The 17,599-nt window shown below is 42.6% G+C and overlaps 1 protein-coding gene across 1 annotated transcript; it reads left to right on the forward strand.

The window, feature by feature from the left end:
• The first annotated feature begins 1,022 nt into the window (after positions 1–1,022).
• Positions 1,023–16,970, forward strand: tmc2a (transmembrane channel-like 2a). Its single transcript, XM_061801606.1, is given in 19 exon segments — positions 1,023–1,178; positions 1,299–1,454; positions 1,789–1,879; positions 1,974–2,055; positions 2,142–2,248; positions 2,619–2,717; positions 4,375–4,517; positions 4,719–4,866; positions 4,955–5,143; positions 5,755–5,934; positions 7,697–7,855; positions 9,497–9,625; positions 11,692–11,759; positions 12,488–12,727; positions 12,807–12,932; positions 13,052–13,130; positions 13,703–13,823; positions 16,027–16,241; positions 16,956–16,970. Coding segments are annotated over 18 exon segments (2,442 nt in total). The 5' UTR covers positions 1,023–1,050; the 3' UTR covers positions 16,224–16,241; positions 16,956–16,970.
• The last annotated feature ends 629 nt before the right edge of the window (positions 16,971–17,599 follow it).

The raw sequence follows: 17,599 nt of genomic DNA on the forward strand, positions 1-17,599 counted from the left end.
AGAGAAAGCCAGAGGACCAATAGGAAACCAACACTAGCACAGCAAGTCCAGCATGATGCTCATCTTGATCACAATATCAAACCAGAACCTGGTTGTGTTTAAAAAATAATAATAATCATAACTGTAATGGAAAAAAAGCAGGACCCACTACAACACAATTCACAAACATCACACATCCATCCATCCATTTTCTTAGACGCTTATCCTCACAAGGGTCGCAGGGAGTGCTGGAGCCTATCTCAGCTGTCAACTGGCAGGAGGCAGGGTACACCTTGAACTGGTCGCCACCCAATCCCAGGGCACATCAAGACAAACAGCCGCACTCACAATCACACCTAGGGGTAATCTAGAGTGTCCAAATAATGTTTCATGTTTTTGGGATGTGGGAGGAAACCGGAGTGCCGGGAGAAAACCCACAAAGGCACGGGGAGAACATGCAAACTCCACACAGGCGGCTCCGGGATTGAACCCGGGGACCTCAGAAGTGTGAGGCCAATGCTTTCCAGCTGACCCACAGTGCCGCCTGATATAAAATTTAAAAGAAGTCAATTATATTTTGTGTGTTGTATTTGCCTATCACACAGTTGAGATTGATATGGAAGATGACATCAGTGACAGTGATGGTAAGTTAACAATACTTGTTGGATCTATCATGTACACAAGTCTGACATCTATTGACTTCCTCCACTATCGTCACTATTATGAACTCTCTTTGCAGATGGTGCCACAAGGAAGCGAGGGAACAGAAGGCAAGCAGCTGGAAGAAGTGCTACAAAGGGAAGAGCCCGTAGCAAAAAAACAGCTAGCGAAGATGAGGAAGACAAAGAAGAGGCTGACGAAGCTCACCGGACAAGAAGAGGGGCAAATAGAAAGAAGCCGACCAAGAAACGCGGAGGTGGTGATGATGAAGAGGATGAAAGTGAGGACGAGGGCGCCAAGAAAAAGAAGCAAGGGGGGACTGCCAAAAAGAAAAAGGGAAGCAAAACTTTGGAGAGTGAGGAGGAAGCTAGCGATGAGACAAAAGGAAAGAAGGGGCAAAAGGGAGGCCGGATGAAAGGAGGAAAGGAGGAGGATGATAGTCAAGTCAAGAAGGGAGATGCCACGGGAAATGACAAGAAGAAGAAGAAGGAAGAAAGGTAGGCTGAATATCCATCCATTTTAGGAAGCAGTTGTTCTTAGTAGGGTTGTAGGAGGGGCTGGGTACATAAGGCGAAGGTTCGAAACCCCCAATTCTCAGTAAAAATCCTGAAGCTCATCACTTCGTAACCTTCTGCCTCGGTGTCTCCATCCATCCTCAGTTCATCAGACACCAGTTCAAGCTCAGATGAGGATGAGGAATCCTTGTCAGAGGGAGAGATGGCTGTGCTGATGGAGGAGGTGGAAGAGAAGAAGAAATTGATCTCAACAATCAGGAACAAACCGTGGAGGATGAAGAGAAGACTCACACACCTCAAGTAAATGTCCAACTCACACGCACACCTGACAACTTCACATAGTTTTTCAATTAGTTTTTGGAATCTGGGAGGAAGTTGGCATTTTCAGATTTTTTTCTCCCCCACAGAGGTTTGCGAATATCCCCATTATGGAACAAATCAAGGTTACGTTATCTTAAAATACCATGCAAACTTCACACAGGAAGAGCCGAGTGGAGAACCAAACAGAGAATCTCAGAACCCAGTGCTTGTTTCCCGTCATCTTTGTGTTTCATTGTCAGCGTACATAAACTTTCATGTCGAATGATGTGTAATTAATGATGAACCAGCCCTTATCATCCATGCATCTTCACAGAGAAGCTCAAGATTTTGTGGATAAATTTGAAGGCGCTCTTGGCAAAGGAAAAGGCAGGAAGTGGTATGCCTACAAAGTAATGATGACAAAGGTTGGTTAAAAAAAACAATATACCGTATATAATTTATTCTTCTGCAGTCCTTTACTCATAATAATATTTGGCTCTTTTCATGCATTGTTCACAGAAATGGATTAAGTTCCAGAGGGACTTTGAAAATTTCAAAACAGCGTGTATTCCCTGGGAGAGGAAAATCAAAGAAGTGGAAAGTGAGTTTTGGAAACTGCTTCATTTACCATTTTAACAGCATAGCAGTGGTCGCTTGCGTACAAATAAAAAAACTCAATGTCCTCAGGTCACTTTGGGTCATCTGTAGCTTCCTACTTCATCTTCCTACGCTGGATGTACGGGATGAACCTCGTTATGTTCGGTTTCACTTTCGGGCTGGTGGTCATTCCTGAGGTGAAGTAATAATAATTATCATAATCAATGTCATTTGAAAAGCTTGAATACCTTAAGAGTAGTACAATACAAACAAGTAATTAGTGTAGAACAGTGATTCCCAAACCCTGTACAGTAGCACATTAGTGCGCCATAAAAGATCATCCTGTATTTGTTCAGGAAATAATCCAATTTACCCTTTTTTCTCCTATGTATTATCTTGAAAATTATAATATTTTCACTGCCAATATGTTCATCTATCAAGATATACCAGTAATATAAAGTGACAAGCAGACCAAAGAAATGGTTTTCACTAGCAGCCAGAAGTTACATTTAACTTGTGTAATATTGCAAAAACCACACTGTTTGTTTTTCTTCCTTCTTAATGCAGGTTCTGATGGGCCTTCCTTATGGGTCCATTCCCAGAAAAACTGTTCCCAGAGCAGAACAGGCTACTGCTCAGGACTACTCTGTCCTCATGGATTTCAATGTAAGTTTGTGTTACGATTTTGAAAAAGAAAATGCATCTGATTACCTCTTTAAACATCTAGTCAGTCCCGCTCCCTTAAGTCTACTTTCGAGACCACTCATGTGGGTCATGGATGAGGTCAAACCTGGCCACAGACAAGCAAACATATCACACTCACATTCAGGCAATCAAGAGTCTTCAATTTTCCTCATGTGCACGGTTTTGGACTGTTGTAATCTTAACATATAATGACTTTATTATTAAAATCTAATCCATCCGTTTTCTTTGCCGCTTATCCTCACAAGGCTCGGGGGAGTGCTGGAGCCCATCCCATCTGTCAACGGGCAGGGTACACCCTGTACTGGTTGCCAGCCAATATAAAATCTAATCTTACAGTAAAAGAGTGTGGGTACAAGACTGACCTGCCTGCAGTACAGACCTGTCTCCCATTGAAATTGTGCGGCACATTATAAAACATAAAATACCCCAATAGAGATCCCAGGGTGTTGAACAGCTAAAGCTGTACATCAAGCAAGAATGAGAAAGAAATGCACCTATAAAGCTTCAACAACTATTGTCTTCAGCTCCCAAACATTAATTTAACATTGTTAAAAGAAAAGCTGATGGAACATAGTGTTCCCGCATTTTGGAACATGTTGCAGCCATAAAATTCTTAGTTAATGATTAATTCATATAAACAATAAAGTTTATCGAGCTGTAGAGCATTGGCCTCACAGTTTTGAGACACGGGGGCCTGTGTGGAGTTTGCTTGTTCTCCCCGTGCGTGCGTGGGTTTTCTCTGGGCACTCTAGTTTCCTCCCACATCCCTAAAACATGCATTCATTGGATACTCTAAATTTCCCCTTGGTGTGATTGTGAGTGTGGCTGTTGTCTTTTTCAATGTGCCCTGTGATTGACTGGCAACCAGGTGTACCCTGGCCCGATGACAGCTGGGATTGGCTCCAGCACTCCCACGATCCTCGTGAGGATAAGTGGCTCAAAAAATGGATGGATAGATGGTTAGACGATCTGGAATACAGTACTGTTATGTTCATGAACGATTATATTAATAGAACTAAGAAAATCTGTTTGTGAAATTATTTGTTCTTTTTCCTTGGCAGTCGCTTAACCCCCCCCCCCAACCCCCACCCACCCCTTCGCTGGAAGTGGAAATGGAACTTGAAACTTTCTGTCACTCACTTCTGAATATCTGTCGAATGACCAATGAGCAGCCAACGTCAGGCTGTGCTGTGCAACCAGACGAGGGACTTAAGTGAAATGAGTGATTCGTTCAATGAACTGGTGTACTGAAGAACTGAAGAGTGATTCGTTCATTTGTGATCCACAAAGACGCGGTGGACTTGTACAATGAGTGATTTGTTGTCTAGAGGAACGGCGTTCTGCAGAGTGAGCGTATTCATGAGCGATTTTAAGCGTAAGGCCCTACGTCCTCATGGAGAGAGCTTTCACTCGCACCCATTTCTTCAAACTAAATGAGAAATCAGGAAGCACTTCAATTATTTTATGAAAAAGAACCAATCGATTCGCTAAAGGAATCTTTTGAACAGATATTTTTAAGGAACTGATTTGAGTGATTCAGTATACTCAAAAGAACTGCCGTACCCATCTCTAATCTGTAAGGAAAGCGGAATAACACTACAGTATGTTCTTTCTTCAGGGATACTGCAAGTACTCCATCCTGTTCTACGGCTATTACAACAGTCAGAGGACCATTGGCCTGCTGAAGTTTAGGCTCCCTCTCGCCTACCTTATGGTTGGGATTGGAACATTTGGGTACAGCTTGATGGTTGTGATCCGCACGTAAGTCAAGGGCAGTCAGATTTGATTGTCCTTGTGTGGTTAGAATCAAGTGGATTTAAAAGAGAAAAAAGCAATTGTGTTCTGATTTTGCTGTCATGCTCTTCAAACTACAGTATAGTTTGTAATCAGTGTTCTATGCAGGTCTCATCTACCCTCACAAATACATCATATCCCAGCCTTTTTTTAAAAAATATAATTCAGAATGGCAAAGAATGCAGACCTAGGTGGTGGAGATGGAGAGGACGGGGAGTTCACCTTTGCCTGGAAAATGTTCACCAGTTGGGATTATCTCATTGGAAATGCAGAGACTGCAGACAACAAGTATGCATCTATCACCACCAGCTTCAAGGTAACCATGGCAAGACTGTTCAATGAATATGATATACTGTACATACAGAATACGTGCAATTGTGTCTGCTAATTCTCTGCAAGATCAGGAGTCCATTGTGGATGAGCAAGAGAACCAGAAAGATGAGAACATTCATCTGAGGAGGTTCCTCAGGGTCCTGGCTAATGTCCTCATTACTTGCAGCCTCGGAGGAAGTGGATACCTCATCTACTTTGTTGTAAAGAGGTCTCAAGATTTTGCCAATAGAGACGATCTCAGCTGGTATGAGAAAAATGAGGTAATGTCAAGACAAACAACGTGACACACGTACATGTAAAAAAACGACTGTTCAACTAGTTGACAATTTTAATTTATTACCCCAAAGTACCAAAGTAGACTCTTATTCTTGTGCGGGGCGAAGACAAGCTGGTTATGGAAGAAGATAATAATCAACATGGGCAGCCGAACAATTTTTAGACTGAGTGGTCGCATTACTTGGCGGGCAATTTTTAATGTTCTTTTCCTGAAATGCTATTGTTGATGGGAATTTTCCATTCCTGAAAAGGGACACATCATACACATAGGGTTCAAAAGTGGGGAAGGGCACAAGTCCCCCATGTCCCAAAATCATTATCACTCTCATCTGAAGCAAATATTAATATCCTTGATGAGTACCTTTCCCTTGGGATTACGTTTTGATTGCTTTAATTTGTTTGACTGCTATTTGAAGGATTTTTAAAAACTACTTAGCACCCTCCAACAAAAGCCTCGGTAGGATGTGAGCTAAAAACAAACACCCAGAACATTTTTGCACTACTGTTGGGGAAATTATATCAAATGTAATTTCTCTGGATCTGTCACTGGCAAAGTAATGCATTTCTCTTCTTTTTCCTTTCTTTATTTTTCAAGTTGGAGATCATCATGTCTCTGCTGGGCCTTTTGTGTCCACCTCTGTTTGAGACGATTGCTGAGCTGGAGGACTATCATCCCCGGATTGCCCTCAAGTGGCAGCTGGGACGCATCTTTGCTCTTTTGCTGGGAAACCTCTACACATTCCTGTTTGCCCTCTTTGATGAAGTCAACACCAAGGTGTGTACACACTCTTGCTCCCCATTAGAGGTAATTCTTCAACAGCCATGCTTCTTTTCAAACAGGTCTAACGCCATTTCATCCATCCATCCATGCATTCAACCATCCATTTTCTTTAGTTTATCTGAGGTTGGTCATGGGGGCAGACTTCCCTCTCCGAAGCCACTTCCTCCAGCTCTTTCGAGGAGATCCCAGGCAAGCTGAAAGGTGGAGTCTGTCAAACATATCTTGGGTCCTCCCTGGGATTATGGGGCCAGTGAGATGTGCCCAAAACACTTCATTAGAGATGTCTCCGAGCCACCTCGGCTAAAGCGGCCGAAATGAGTTTCCTCCTGGATGGAACAGAATGGGCAACCTTGGCGGAGTCCAACTGACACTAGAAGCCAGTCAGGCTTACCGCCGGCAATGTGTACTAAACTCTGACACCGCTTGTACAGGGACTGTACAATCCATATGAGGGGATTCAGTACCCCATACTCCTGAAGCCTCTTCCATCGGATCCGTGAGGGATAGGGTATATGCCTTCTCCAAGTCCACAAAATACATGTAGACTTGATGAGCGAACTCCCATGCACCGTCGAGGATCCTGCCGAGGGTGTAGAGCTAGACCACTGTTCCACGGCGAGGACGAAAACCACATTTCTCCTCCTGAATCTGAGATTCGACTTCCGGATGGACCCTCCTCTCCAGCACCCCTGAATAGACCTTACCAGGAAGGCTGAGGATGTCATCCTGTGTTGTTAGAACGCACCTTTCAGTACCCCTTCTTAAAAGGGGGCCCACCACCCCAGTCTGCCAATCCAGATGCACTATTCTCAATGTCCATGTGATGTTGCAGAGGCGTGTCAACCAGGACAGCCCCACAACATCTAGAGCCTTTAGGAACTCAGGCCTATTCTCATCACCCCTGGGGCCTTAACACCAAGCTTTTCAACAACCTTGGTAACCTCAACCCCAGAGATAGGAGAGCCCCCATCAGAGACCCCACACTCTGCATTCTCTTGGGAAGGCGTGTCAGTGGAATTGAGGAGGTCTTTGAACTATTCTCCCCACTGTATTGCAATGTCCTGAGTCGAGGTCAGCAGTGCCCCAACACGGCTATACATTGTTCATGGTGCACTGCTTCCCTCACCTAAATGGGGAACAGAATTTACTTGAAATCATCCAAAAGTCATTCTCCATGGCCTCACCAAACTTCTTCCACTCCCAATTTTTTGCCTCAGCGACCACCATAGTTGTATTCTGCTTGGCCAGCTGGTACTCATCAGCTTCCTCAAGAGTCCTACAGCCCGAAAAGGGCCGCGAGGACTCCTTCTTAACTTTGACGACATCCCTCACTGCTGGAGTCCACTAATGGGTTCGGGGATTGCCACCACACCAAGTACCGACTGCCTTACTGCCACAGTTCCGGTCAGCCACCGTAGAAATAGAGGTGGGGATAATGGTCCACTCCGACACAGTGTCCCCGGCTCCCCCAGAGCATGGGTGAAGTTCTGCTGGAGGTGGGAGTTGAAACTCCTTGGGACAGGGGTTTTGCCACACGTCCCCACCAGACCATCACAATTCATTTGGGCCTGCCAACTAGGACCACCATTTTCTCCCAACATTGGAGCCAACTCACCTCCAGGTGGTGATCAGTTGAGAGCTCCGCCCTCTCTTCAGCCGAGTGTCCAGCCAGAAGTCTGATGATACGACCACAAAGTTAATCTTTGAATGATATTTCACATCACAAATCTCACTGCACCCTCTCTTTATAATTTAGCTGGAAGAAGAGCAGTCCATAAAGAACGCCACCATATTGGCCCTGAAGGAATACTACGCCAACTACACACGCCTGGTCAACGACACAGAAGTCACTCCACCTCCCATGAACCCAGCTGATGTCATCAGAGGACCTTGCTGGGAAACCGCTGTTGGCATTGTAACGAAATATTTTTTCACTGGGTACTTCATTAGGCACACCTGAACAATCTATTAAGATTCAATGTGTATGTGATATTTATCTGATTTTATTTAACAATTTAAAGAGAAAAAATGCAGTTTCAAACTGCTTGGAATATTTTAAAGTATACTCATTTCAGTCCCTGCCCGCACCCTTTTTAATCTCGGCACCAAGAATGATCCCCACCTCACTAAACTTGGACAACAAAAACAATCAGAAAGAGAACAGTTCATCCCACTCTGGGTGCACCTTGGTTGGCCATGCTGGTGCACAACATTGCACGTAATTTTTGCAGTTTGTATTTCAATGTAAAATCAATTAAAAAGTATTGGGGAGATGACAAATTTATCTGACGACTCGCTGACAACAGCGACGTGAAGTACATGGTGGTTTTCAAAGCTTAGCCATGCAGCCATCTGTGTATAAGACATACACCATACAGGTGGACTGATTTTTCTGGAATTTTGAGGCCAACTTTATCGTATGACAACGTATTTTTGATGGGGGCACATTATACACGAGAAATTATTGCATTTGGGATGAGTCAGGAAGCCACCGCCAATCTTAACAGATGGTGTGCAGCTGGGTAGCTGCTAACAACTGACAACTGAAACAATATTTACAAATTTGTAAGTGACATTATCAATTAATTGAAGTTAACTATCACCAAACTTGTGTTGACTACAAAAATATCCAAGGTTGGGCACTTTATTTAAAGTAAGAGAGTCATCTAATATCTTCTATTTAACTTTGTTGGGAACTTGAGGTAAAAATGCAGTGCGGTGGGAGTGTGGCAGTCCGTCACAGACTATTTGGTTGCGCTTCCTGTGTCTACACTCCCTGATTCTTGCCTTGTCCTGCCCAGTTGTAAATTATGTATAAATAAAATAAATTAGAGGCATTAGATTAGAGAGGAATGACTTTTCAAAAGATAATTTCATTAATGTTCTATGATCTGTTCGGTCATACAGACAGTTTTAACATGACTGTTTTTGTTTTAAAAAATGCAAGCTTTGAGAGGAGCACAATTTCCCCGGCTCTCAGTATTGTGTAGTCAAAAAGCTAAAGGGCTTTAAACTCGAGCCAGAATAAGAACCACGTTGTTGAAATAATGCAACTATAAATATTAAACATTATTCATTTACATTTTTTTGCCCCCACTATTGATTAGATATCAGGTCTTCTAATGGATTATCTGGATTATAAAAAGTGTTCCTTTCTACATCCCTGAAAGCAGGGTACATTAATTGGGCTGCATACAAAGTGAACAAAGGCCTGACTGTCAGTTGTTTCATCCAATTCGTCCAGAGCGATAGATAATATTATGGTGTGAGTTGGGTCAAGTGATTTTTCCTCCTCCATCGACTCGGAAAATGGTCAGGGCCGACAGTTGGAAATGTTAAACCTGTTGAATATTTACAAATGCAAATCCTTCAACATTGACCATATGGAACCACAAACTCTAGTAATGTCCGGTTATAATATTACAAACTTGGCTTAAAGTAATTCTTGGTCTTTCAAGGTAAGAATTTTCGGAACGCATTACATACTTAATTCTTATCAGCATTGAACATTTCTGCATGTTGTATTTCACATTGTTCATTTTAAAATACGTTGTAGGAGTTTGTGAAGCTGACTGTATCGGACATCCAAGTCACCTACCTGACCATCCTGATTGGTGACTTTGCCAGAGCTGTTATTGTACGCTTTCTCAATTACTGTTGGTGTTGGGACCTGGAGGCTGGATTTGTAAGTGATAATGCAAATGTTTTAAGTGGTCAATCTATAAAATAGAAAAAGTGTATTACTTTAATGGCTTTGAGTGCATGCTTCACAAGAAAAAGCATGAAAATTTTTCACATTTTTCACTGCTTGGTTTCAAAAGGGCAGGATAGGGTTGCACCTGCAGAGTGCTGGCCTCACAGTTCTGAGGACCGGGATTCAAATGCTGGTCCCGCCTTTGTGGAGTTTGCATGTTCTCCTTGTGGCCGTGTGGGTTTTCTCCGGCCACTCTGTTTTCCTTCCACATCCCCAAAACATGGATTAATTGGAGATTCTAAATTTATTGTGAGTGTGACTCCTGTCTGTCTCCATGAGCCCTGCAATTGGCTGGCCTGAACAATTTAAAACTGAATACAATTTTTAAATACAAATTTTAGCCAGTTCACAAGACTTCTGAGAAGTCAGAAACTAATGAAGCATATATAGTCAACCTCTAATATGTTTATTTCATCCATCCATCTTCTACCACTTATCCAGGTCGGGTCCCGAAATGTTCCCAGGCCAGCCAAGAGACGTAGTCTCTTCAGCATGTCCTGCATCATCCCCTTGGTATCTTTCTGGTAGGATTTGCCCAGAACACCTCATCAGGGGGGCATTTGAATCAGATGCCCCAGCCACCGCATCTGGATCCTCTCAGTGCCGAGCAGCACCGGCTTGACTAAGCCCCACCTGGATGACAGAGCTTCTCAGCCAAAGGAGAGTCAAGACACACTGTGGAGGAAGCTCATTTCGGCCACTTGTCTTCAGGATTTTGTTCATTCGGTCATGACTCACAGCTCATGACCAGAGGAGAGTATAGGAACGTGTATTGGTCCAGTAAAATGAGAGCTTCGCCTTTCGACTTAGCTCCTTCTTGACTACAACGGACCAATACAAAGTCCACATCACTGCCGACACCTCACCCATCCCCCTATGAATCCCCCACTCCATTCTGCCCTCACTTATGAACAAGACCCCAAGATACTTGAACTCCTCCACTTGGGGAAGGATCTCATCCCTGACCTGGAGAGGGCATGCCACCCAATTCCAACTAAGGACCACGGTCTCAGATTTGGAGCTGCTGATACACATCCCAGCCGCTTCATATTCGCCTGTGAACTACTTCAGTGAGATTTGGAGATAACAGTTTAATGAAGCCAACAGAACCACATCATCTGAAAAAAGGCAGAGATGCAATACTGAGGTCACTAAACCAGACCCCATCTGCACTTCAGCTGCAGCCAGAGATTCTGTCCATAAAAATTATGAACAGATTGTTGACAGCCTCGGCGGAGTCCAACTCTCACCAGAAATGAGTCGGACTAACAGCTGGAAATGCAGACCAAACTCTCACACCAGTCGAACAGGGACCGAACATGGGGTTTGGTACCCATAATCCCGAAGCACGCCCCCACACGGCAATTTGAGGATGGCGGTTGCCATGTTCAGGTCAGTCTAGGAAACGCCAGGACTGACGTCCGGTTTCTTCCCAAACATGCCCTTCCGCTTCTCACTGTCCTTGCTCACGTGAGGTAAGGACTCCAAAAAGGGTGGTACTTTGGACTATTGCACAGGCAGGGCCTGACAACATTGCATCCGGGCAAGGGAAACCTAGATCCAGTATTTGTATTTGCCATAAGGGTTTATGGAGTCTTACTTTGTCTGGTCCCCCACCTAAGACCTTTTTGCTGTGGGTGACCCTACTAGGGGTGTGAAGCCCCAGACAACTTAACTCTTAGGATCACTGGGACGCATAATCCCCTCCTCCACGATAAGGTGACTGCTCAAGGAGGGGGAGTTTTATTTCATTTTTCTAATTTGTATTTTGTGTTCAGGAATTGAATATAAAAATACATGTAAGTTGTAAATCTGATGTCTTTATTCAAAATTTACACAACACTGGTGTTTTTTTTAAGGTTTTCTTTAGAAAATTCTTTAATAACAGTATCGATACGGTAATATCATTTTACCATTACAAATATAATTTTAAGCCATTCTGAACCATTACAGTGCTGCATGTACATTATTTTTACCATAGTCTCTTTTCATTTTAGCCATCATATGGAGAGTTTGATATCAGTGGTAATGTTTTGGGACTTGTCTTCAATCAAGGCATGATCTGGTATGAATTTGTCAGATCCGACGTAGATATTTGGGAACATAATATTGTGATGTACTAGGGGAAAAAAGAAAACTCTCTGGTTATACCTTTAGAATTTACAAGTACTGCTGTGAATGTAACTGGCCTTGAAAAGGTTGATGTAATGTAGGCCTGTGCATGGGTACCTGATTAGAACGTAATAATCTCACTAATTGTATTTCGATGGACTGTATAAACTTGGACAGCACAGTGGGTTACTGATTAGAGCATTTGCCTCACACATCTGAGGTCGGGGTTCAAATCCTGGCCCTTGCCTGTGTGGAGTTTGCATGTTCTCCCCATGCCTATGTGGGTTTTCTCCAAGCACTCTGGTTTTCTCGCACATCCCAGAAACATCCAATAGTTGGTGACTCTGAATTGCCCTTAGGTATGATTGTGAGTGCGGCTGTTGTTTGTCTCTATGTGGCCTGCGATTGACTGGCAACCAATTCAGGGTCTACTCTACCTCCTGCCTGAAGATAGCTGGGATCGGCTCCAGCACTCCCGCGACCCTTGTGAGGATTAATGGCTCGGCTAATGTATGTATGTATCTATAAAGTTGGCCTTCACAAGTTATGCTAATAGCAGTGATCTTGATCAACATTTAGCTAACACTACATTGGTAGGGACAGAATTGTAGCGCGAGTTGTTTTCATTTCTCCAGCGGCTCTCATTAGAATGAATTTTTTGAATTTGTGGGAATGTTTTAGGATGGGAGCATTTTATGCTCCCGGTCTGGTTGGCATCAACGTGCTCCGCCTGCTCACGTCCATGTACTATCAGTGTTGGGCTGTGATGGCAACTAATGTCCCTCATGAGAGAGTCTTCAAGGCTTCTAAGTCCAACAACTTCTACATGGGTCTGCTGCTCCTCATCCTTTTCCTCAGTTTGTTGCCTGTGGTCTACACCATCATGACCCTCCCACCCTCCTTTGATTGTGGCCCCTTCAGGTAACACATTCAGAAAGTAAACCAAAAAGCTCTGAATATGAAATTGTCGATTAAGTATTAACACTTCTAATCTTTGAAGTGGGAAGGCAAAGATGTTTGATGTGATCATTGAGACGATCGATCTAGACCTGCCAGCCTTCATGGGGACACTTTTTAGTTATGTAGCCAACCCAGGCCTCATCATACCAGCTGTTTTGCTCATGGTGTGAGTACAAGACACCCTTAAAGGCTAAAAAAAACCCTGAAAAATATACAAACATCTTCCAGTATACTGTCTTTGCTGTCACTGAGAAGAAGCAATAAATGTCTTATTTTCTTCTACAGGCTTGCCATCTACTATTTGAACTCTGTTTCAGAGGCATACAAAAACTCCAACTTGGATCTGAAAAAGAAGATGCAGATGGTAAATGGAAAAACTTTTGCAAACACATTGGGGCTTATTGTATATGTCTGCTATGTTTCCCAATTTAAAAATCATTACAATACTGTTAGAAGGTAATAAAGACAACCAATTGCAGGGCATATAGAAACAAACAACTATTCACACTCACAATCACACATAAGGGCAATTTAGAGTCTCCAATTAATGCATGTTTCCAACGCAGGCACTGACTGATAGACACCAAGAAACAAAAACAAGAAAATGCAAGAATATGTAGATTTCAAAAGTACAGTACAATGGAAGCACAATAAAAGAATGGAAAAAAATATTTACGATTTTGTACCAGTACCTTTAACAGAAGCCCGTAAGGTAAGAGAATGGGTTCAACGAGACAGCAGTATTTTCACATACAAACTGTTACATCTTTAAAATCAAAGCACAGTAATGCTGCCCAGAGAGCATGAACTGGGCTCAATTGAACACAATAATCAGAATTTTCTAGCAACTTTGCATGAGAGTGGTCCCCTTTTTTAACTCATTCATGTCCTTTAATCGTCCACTCATCTCCTGCTTTTCTATCACACTATGACTAGGCTCGCGATGAAGAAAAGAACCGGCGGAACAACACAGACAGCACCAACGAGGTTATGAAAGACTTGGAGGATCTGCTGCCAAACCGCTCTCTGGCACCTCCTGCTCCACTACCAGAGCCTGGTTAGTAAACATTTGATTGTCAGTAAATCAAAATGACTCATTGTTGATGGGTTAAGTGTTAAATGTTGTCTGGTCAATAGAGGGCTCGAGGGTGCTGTCACACCACTGCTCAGTTACCTTGAAAATGACAAAAGTAGGTAAAATGAAAGAAAATCGATCCTTCCATCAATTTTGTGGACTGCTTCTCCTCACTAGGGTTGCGGGTGTGCTGGAGCCAATCCTAGCTATCTCCAGGCAAGAGGAGGGGTACACACTGAACTGGTCGCCAGACAGTCGAAGGGCACATAGAAACAAACAACCATTCAGACTCACATCAACAGCATGAAAGAAAACAGAAATTACAGTGAATACAGAAAGTATTCAGGCCCCCTTGAGTTTTTAACTCTTTGTTATATTGTAGCCATTTGCTAAAATCATTTAAGTTCATTTTTGTTACACAGCACCCGCACATTGACAGAAAACATTGAATTGTTGAAATTTCTGCAGATTTATTAAAAAAGAAAAACTGAAATATCACACCCATAAGTGTTCAGACACTTTGCTCATTATTTAGACCAAGCAAAAAACTATACAATACAATAATTTACAAACACACACACACACACACACACACGCAAACATATTCATTCATTCCATCCATTATCCAAGCCGTTATCCTCACAAGGGTCAGGGGAGAGCCGGTGTGACGGTCTGAACAATCCCCTTGCTGAAAAATCTTCTTGTGATTAATGCACATGCACATATATTTTGTTAACTTCCTGGTAGTCTGAAACATCCCCTTCCATGTTTCTTCAACATATGCCATTCGACAACTTGTCGCCAAATGTTCATGTTCGCTATGGACATCTCAGAAAGACGAACACAGCGAATGGCAGAATTCAGAAACAAATGCGAACGTATATATATATTTCTGTGTGTGTGTGTGTGTCTGTGTATATATTACTTCAGGGAACAACGCACAAATACCTATGTGTATATCTAACTCTAACCCTCAACTTTTGTTTTAGGGTTTGGGTTAGCGCTACACTTGCATGAATATGGATACAATGTATGTTAGCTCCTTTTATGTAGAAGAAGGAGAACATTGCGACCGGGTGATTTCCCAGTACGCGTAGGCTACATATCATTAATCACAAGGAGATTTTTTAGCACGGGGGATCGTTCAGACCGTCACACCGGAGCCTATCCCAGCTGGTTTCGGGAGAAAGGCAGACTACACCCTGAACTGGTCACCAGTCAGTCACAGGGTAGATATCGACACCATCACTGAGTAGGAATCAATCCCACACTGCCTGCACCAAAGTCAGGCATGTGTACTACTACACCAGTACTACAGTTCTATCAGATTGGATGGTGAATATCGGTGGACAGCCATTTTCAGGTCTCTTCAGAGATGCTCTATTGAGTTTAAGTCAGGGTTCTGGCTGTGCCATTCAAGAACAGTCACAAAGGTGTTCTAAAGCGACCCCTTCATCATTTTAGCGATGTGTTTGAGGTCATTGTCTTGTTTGGCCCAGTCTGAGGCCCTGAGCAATCTAGACGAGGTTTTTGTCATTTGGATATCTCTGAATTTGGCTACATTCGTCTTTCCTTTGATTGCAACGTGTCTTCTAATCCCTGCACCTAAAAAAAAACGCCTGAAAATAAGATTCATAAATTCGATATTTAGAATTAAATATGTTAACTCATGGTGGCATGGTGGTGACTGATCAGCACATCTGCCTCACAGTTATGAGGATTGGGGTTCAAATGCTGGGCCTGCCTGTGTAGAATTAGCATGTCCTCCATGTGCCTGTGAAGGATTTCTCCGTGCACTCTAGTTTCCTCCTACAACCCCAAAAACATATTGGAGGTTGATTGAAGACTCTAAATTGCCCGTAAGTGAGAATGTGAGTGAGAGTAGTTGTTTGTTTTTATGTGCACTGCGAATGGCTGGCAACCAGTTTGGGGTGTACCCTGGCTCTTGGGCGAAGATAGCTATGTAGGCTCGGTAGCTAAGATAGGCCCCAGCATGCTGTGACCCACGTTAAGATGGATCTTAATTCATCAAAATGAACTCTTCTTGTAATGAAATAAATTCGCTAATGACTTTACCAAAAGAGAAATCTTTATTAGAACTATTGTGCCTACCATGTGTTTTAGATTGTGAAAATGAAATGTAAATCATTGTGCATCATCTTGTATGACATGTCTTGTGAAACAGAAAAGACATCAGATCCAAAGCCAGTGAAGACTAAACCTGGGGCAGCTGGGAAAGGTGTTCACCTTCAGAGAGATGTGGCACTTGCAGCATCCAATCCCGCCATTCGAGGGCCAATAGTCCAACCACCTGCACCAAGAGGGCCGGGAACAATGTCCGGTCCTGGCCGAGGCCGTGGAAGAGGACCTCCTCCGAGATGATGGCAACATTATCATCATGTAGGTTTGTATGTCATAGCTTATCAGATGATGGGTTTAGATATGAATTTTGGAATTAGACCCACAGGGATGGCAACTAGGCCCCCTTTCCTTTTAGTTTGTCAAAACCATAATGTCTTGTAATTTCAGATAATAAGGATTGATGGAATCTACTTTTCTGTTCCACTACGATGGTTCTACTGCATATGAACAAGTCCAATATGTATTATTGTGCATAATCATCGGTGACTCTCAGGTGGCCTTGAAATCCATCCCATTTGTTCTAGCTTAGTAAACTAAAAATAAATGCCCAATGACATGCCACCAGTATTAGAGCTGTCACTAAAATGCGGGACGTCTCATTTCATCTCCTCTTTTTATAACCACTGTTGGGATTAAATAAAAACAAATTGTGCTATTTCTGAATGAATCTGTTGATTTTTTTTTTTTTTTGTAGGGGGAGACAGGAGACATTTCCTGTTTAGTATCTTGTCTATGATTAAACCAGGCTATTCCAGGTTTTAGGCAAAAGGTAGACACCACCCTGAACTGGTCGGCAGTCAGTCACATGGCACATATGGTAGACAATTATATCTAGCAGTGTCTCCAGATGAGTACTGTTCAATTGAGGTATTGTGCTACTGTCTAAAACGAATAACTGGATGAGCCAAACTTTTTCAAATTATGCCACAACTAAACTGAGATAATTGTTTTTTTTTTTTTTTTTAAACAAAGAATAAACGATTGCTTCGGGGGACTCTCAGGAAGAGGAGACGCAGTTGAACCTTCTTAATGCCTGGTGTGATGCTGTCTGTCCAGGAGAGGTCCTCAGAAATCTGGTCTCCCTGAAACCTGAATGGGCAGACTTTTTTTTTTTTTTTTATGGAAGAAGCATTTAGCTTTATTGCTGCACACAAATAGAATAAGTCGCCAATAGAAGTGACGAGTGACCAGTTCCAAGTCTGAATGTTTTTAAACCAGATTAAAAACTCTTCTTTTTGCTCATGCTTTTTAGAGGATTTGTACTTTTAAATGATACATCATTCACTGTACGATATATTCATTGTGCTTTTCATTTCCCCTTAGTTCTAAATGTATATTTTTTTTGTTTGTTTTTTTAGTTTTTAGTCATGTAAAGTACATTGAATTACCTTGTGTATGAAATGTGCAATGTAAATACTTTTGCTTTGCTTTAACTTTGTTGGCCGTGCACAGATGAGAAAAATGAAGATGATCTGGTTCCACTTTATGACACCAGCTTTCATGACGGTGGTCCCAGATCAGCATTGATTTTACATTATTTCACTTTTGAGTGTTATACACCAACTGTTTTCTGTCTATTTTTCTACTTTTACCTGTTGGGTTGCATGTTTGTTTGA

Source organism: Syngnathoides biaculeatus, chromosome 17 (genome assembly GCF_019802595.1).
Source record: "Syngnathoides biaculeatus isolate LvHL_M chromosome 17, ASM1980259v1, whole genome shotgun sequence".
Classification (NCBI taxonomy): Eukaryota; Metazoa; Chordata; class Actinopteri; order Syngnathiformes; family Syngnathidae; genus Syngnathoides; species Syngnathoides biaculeatus.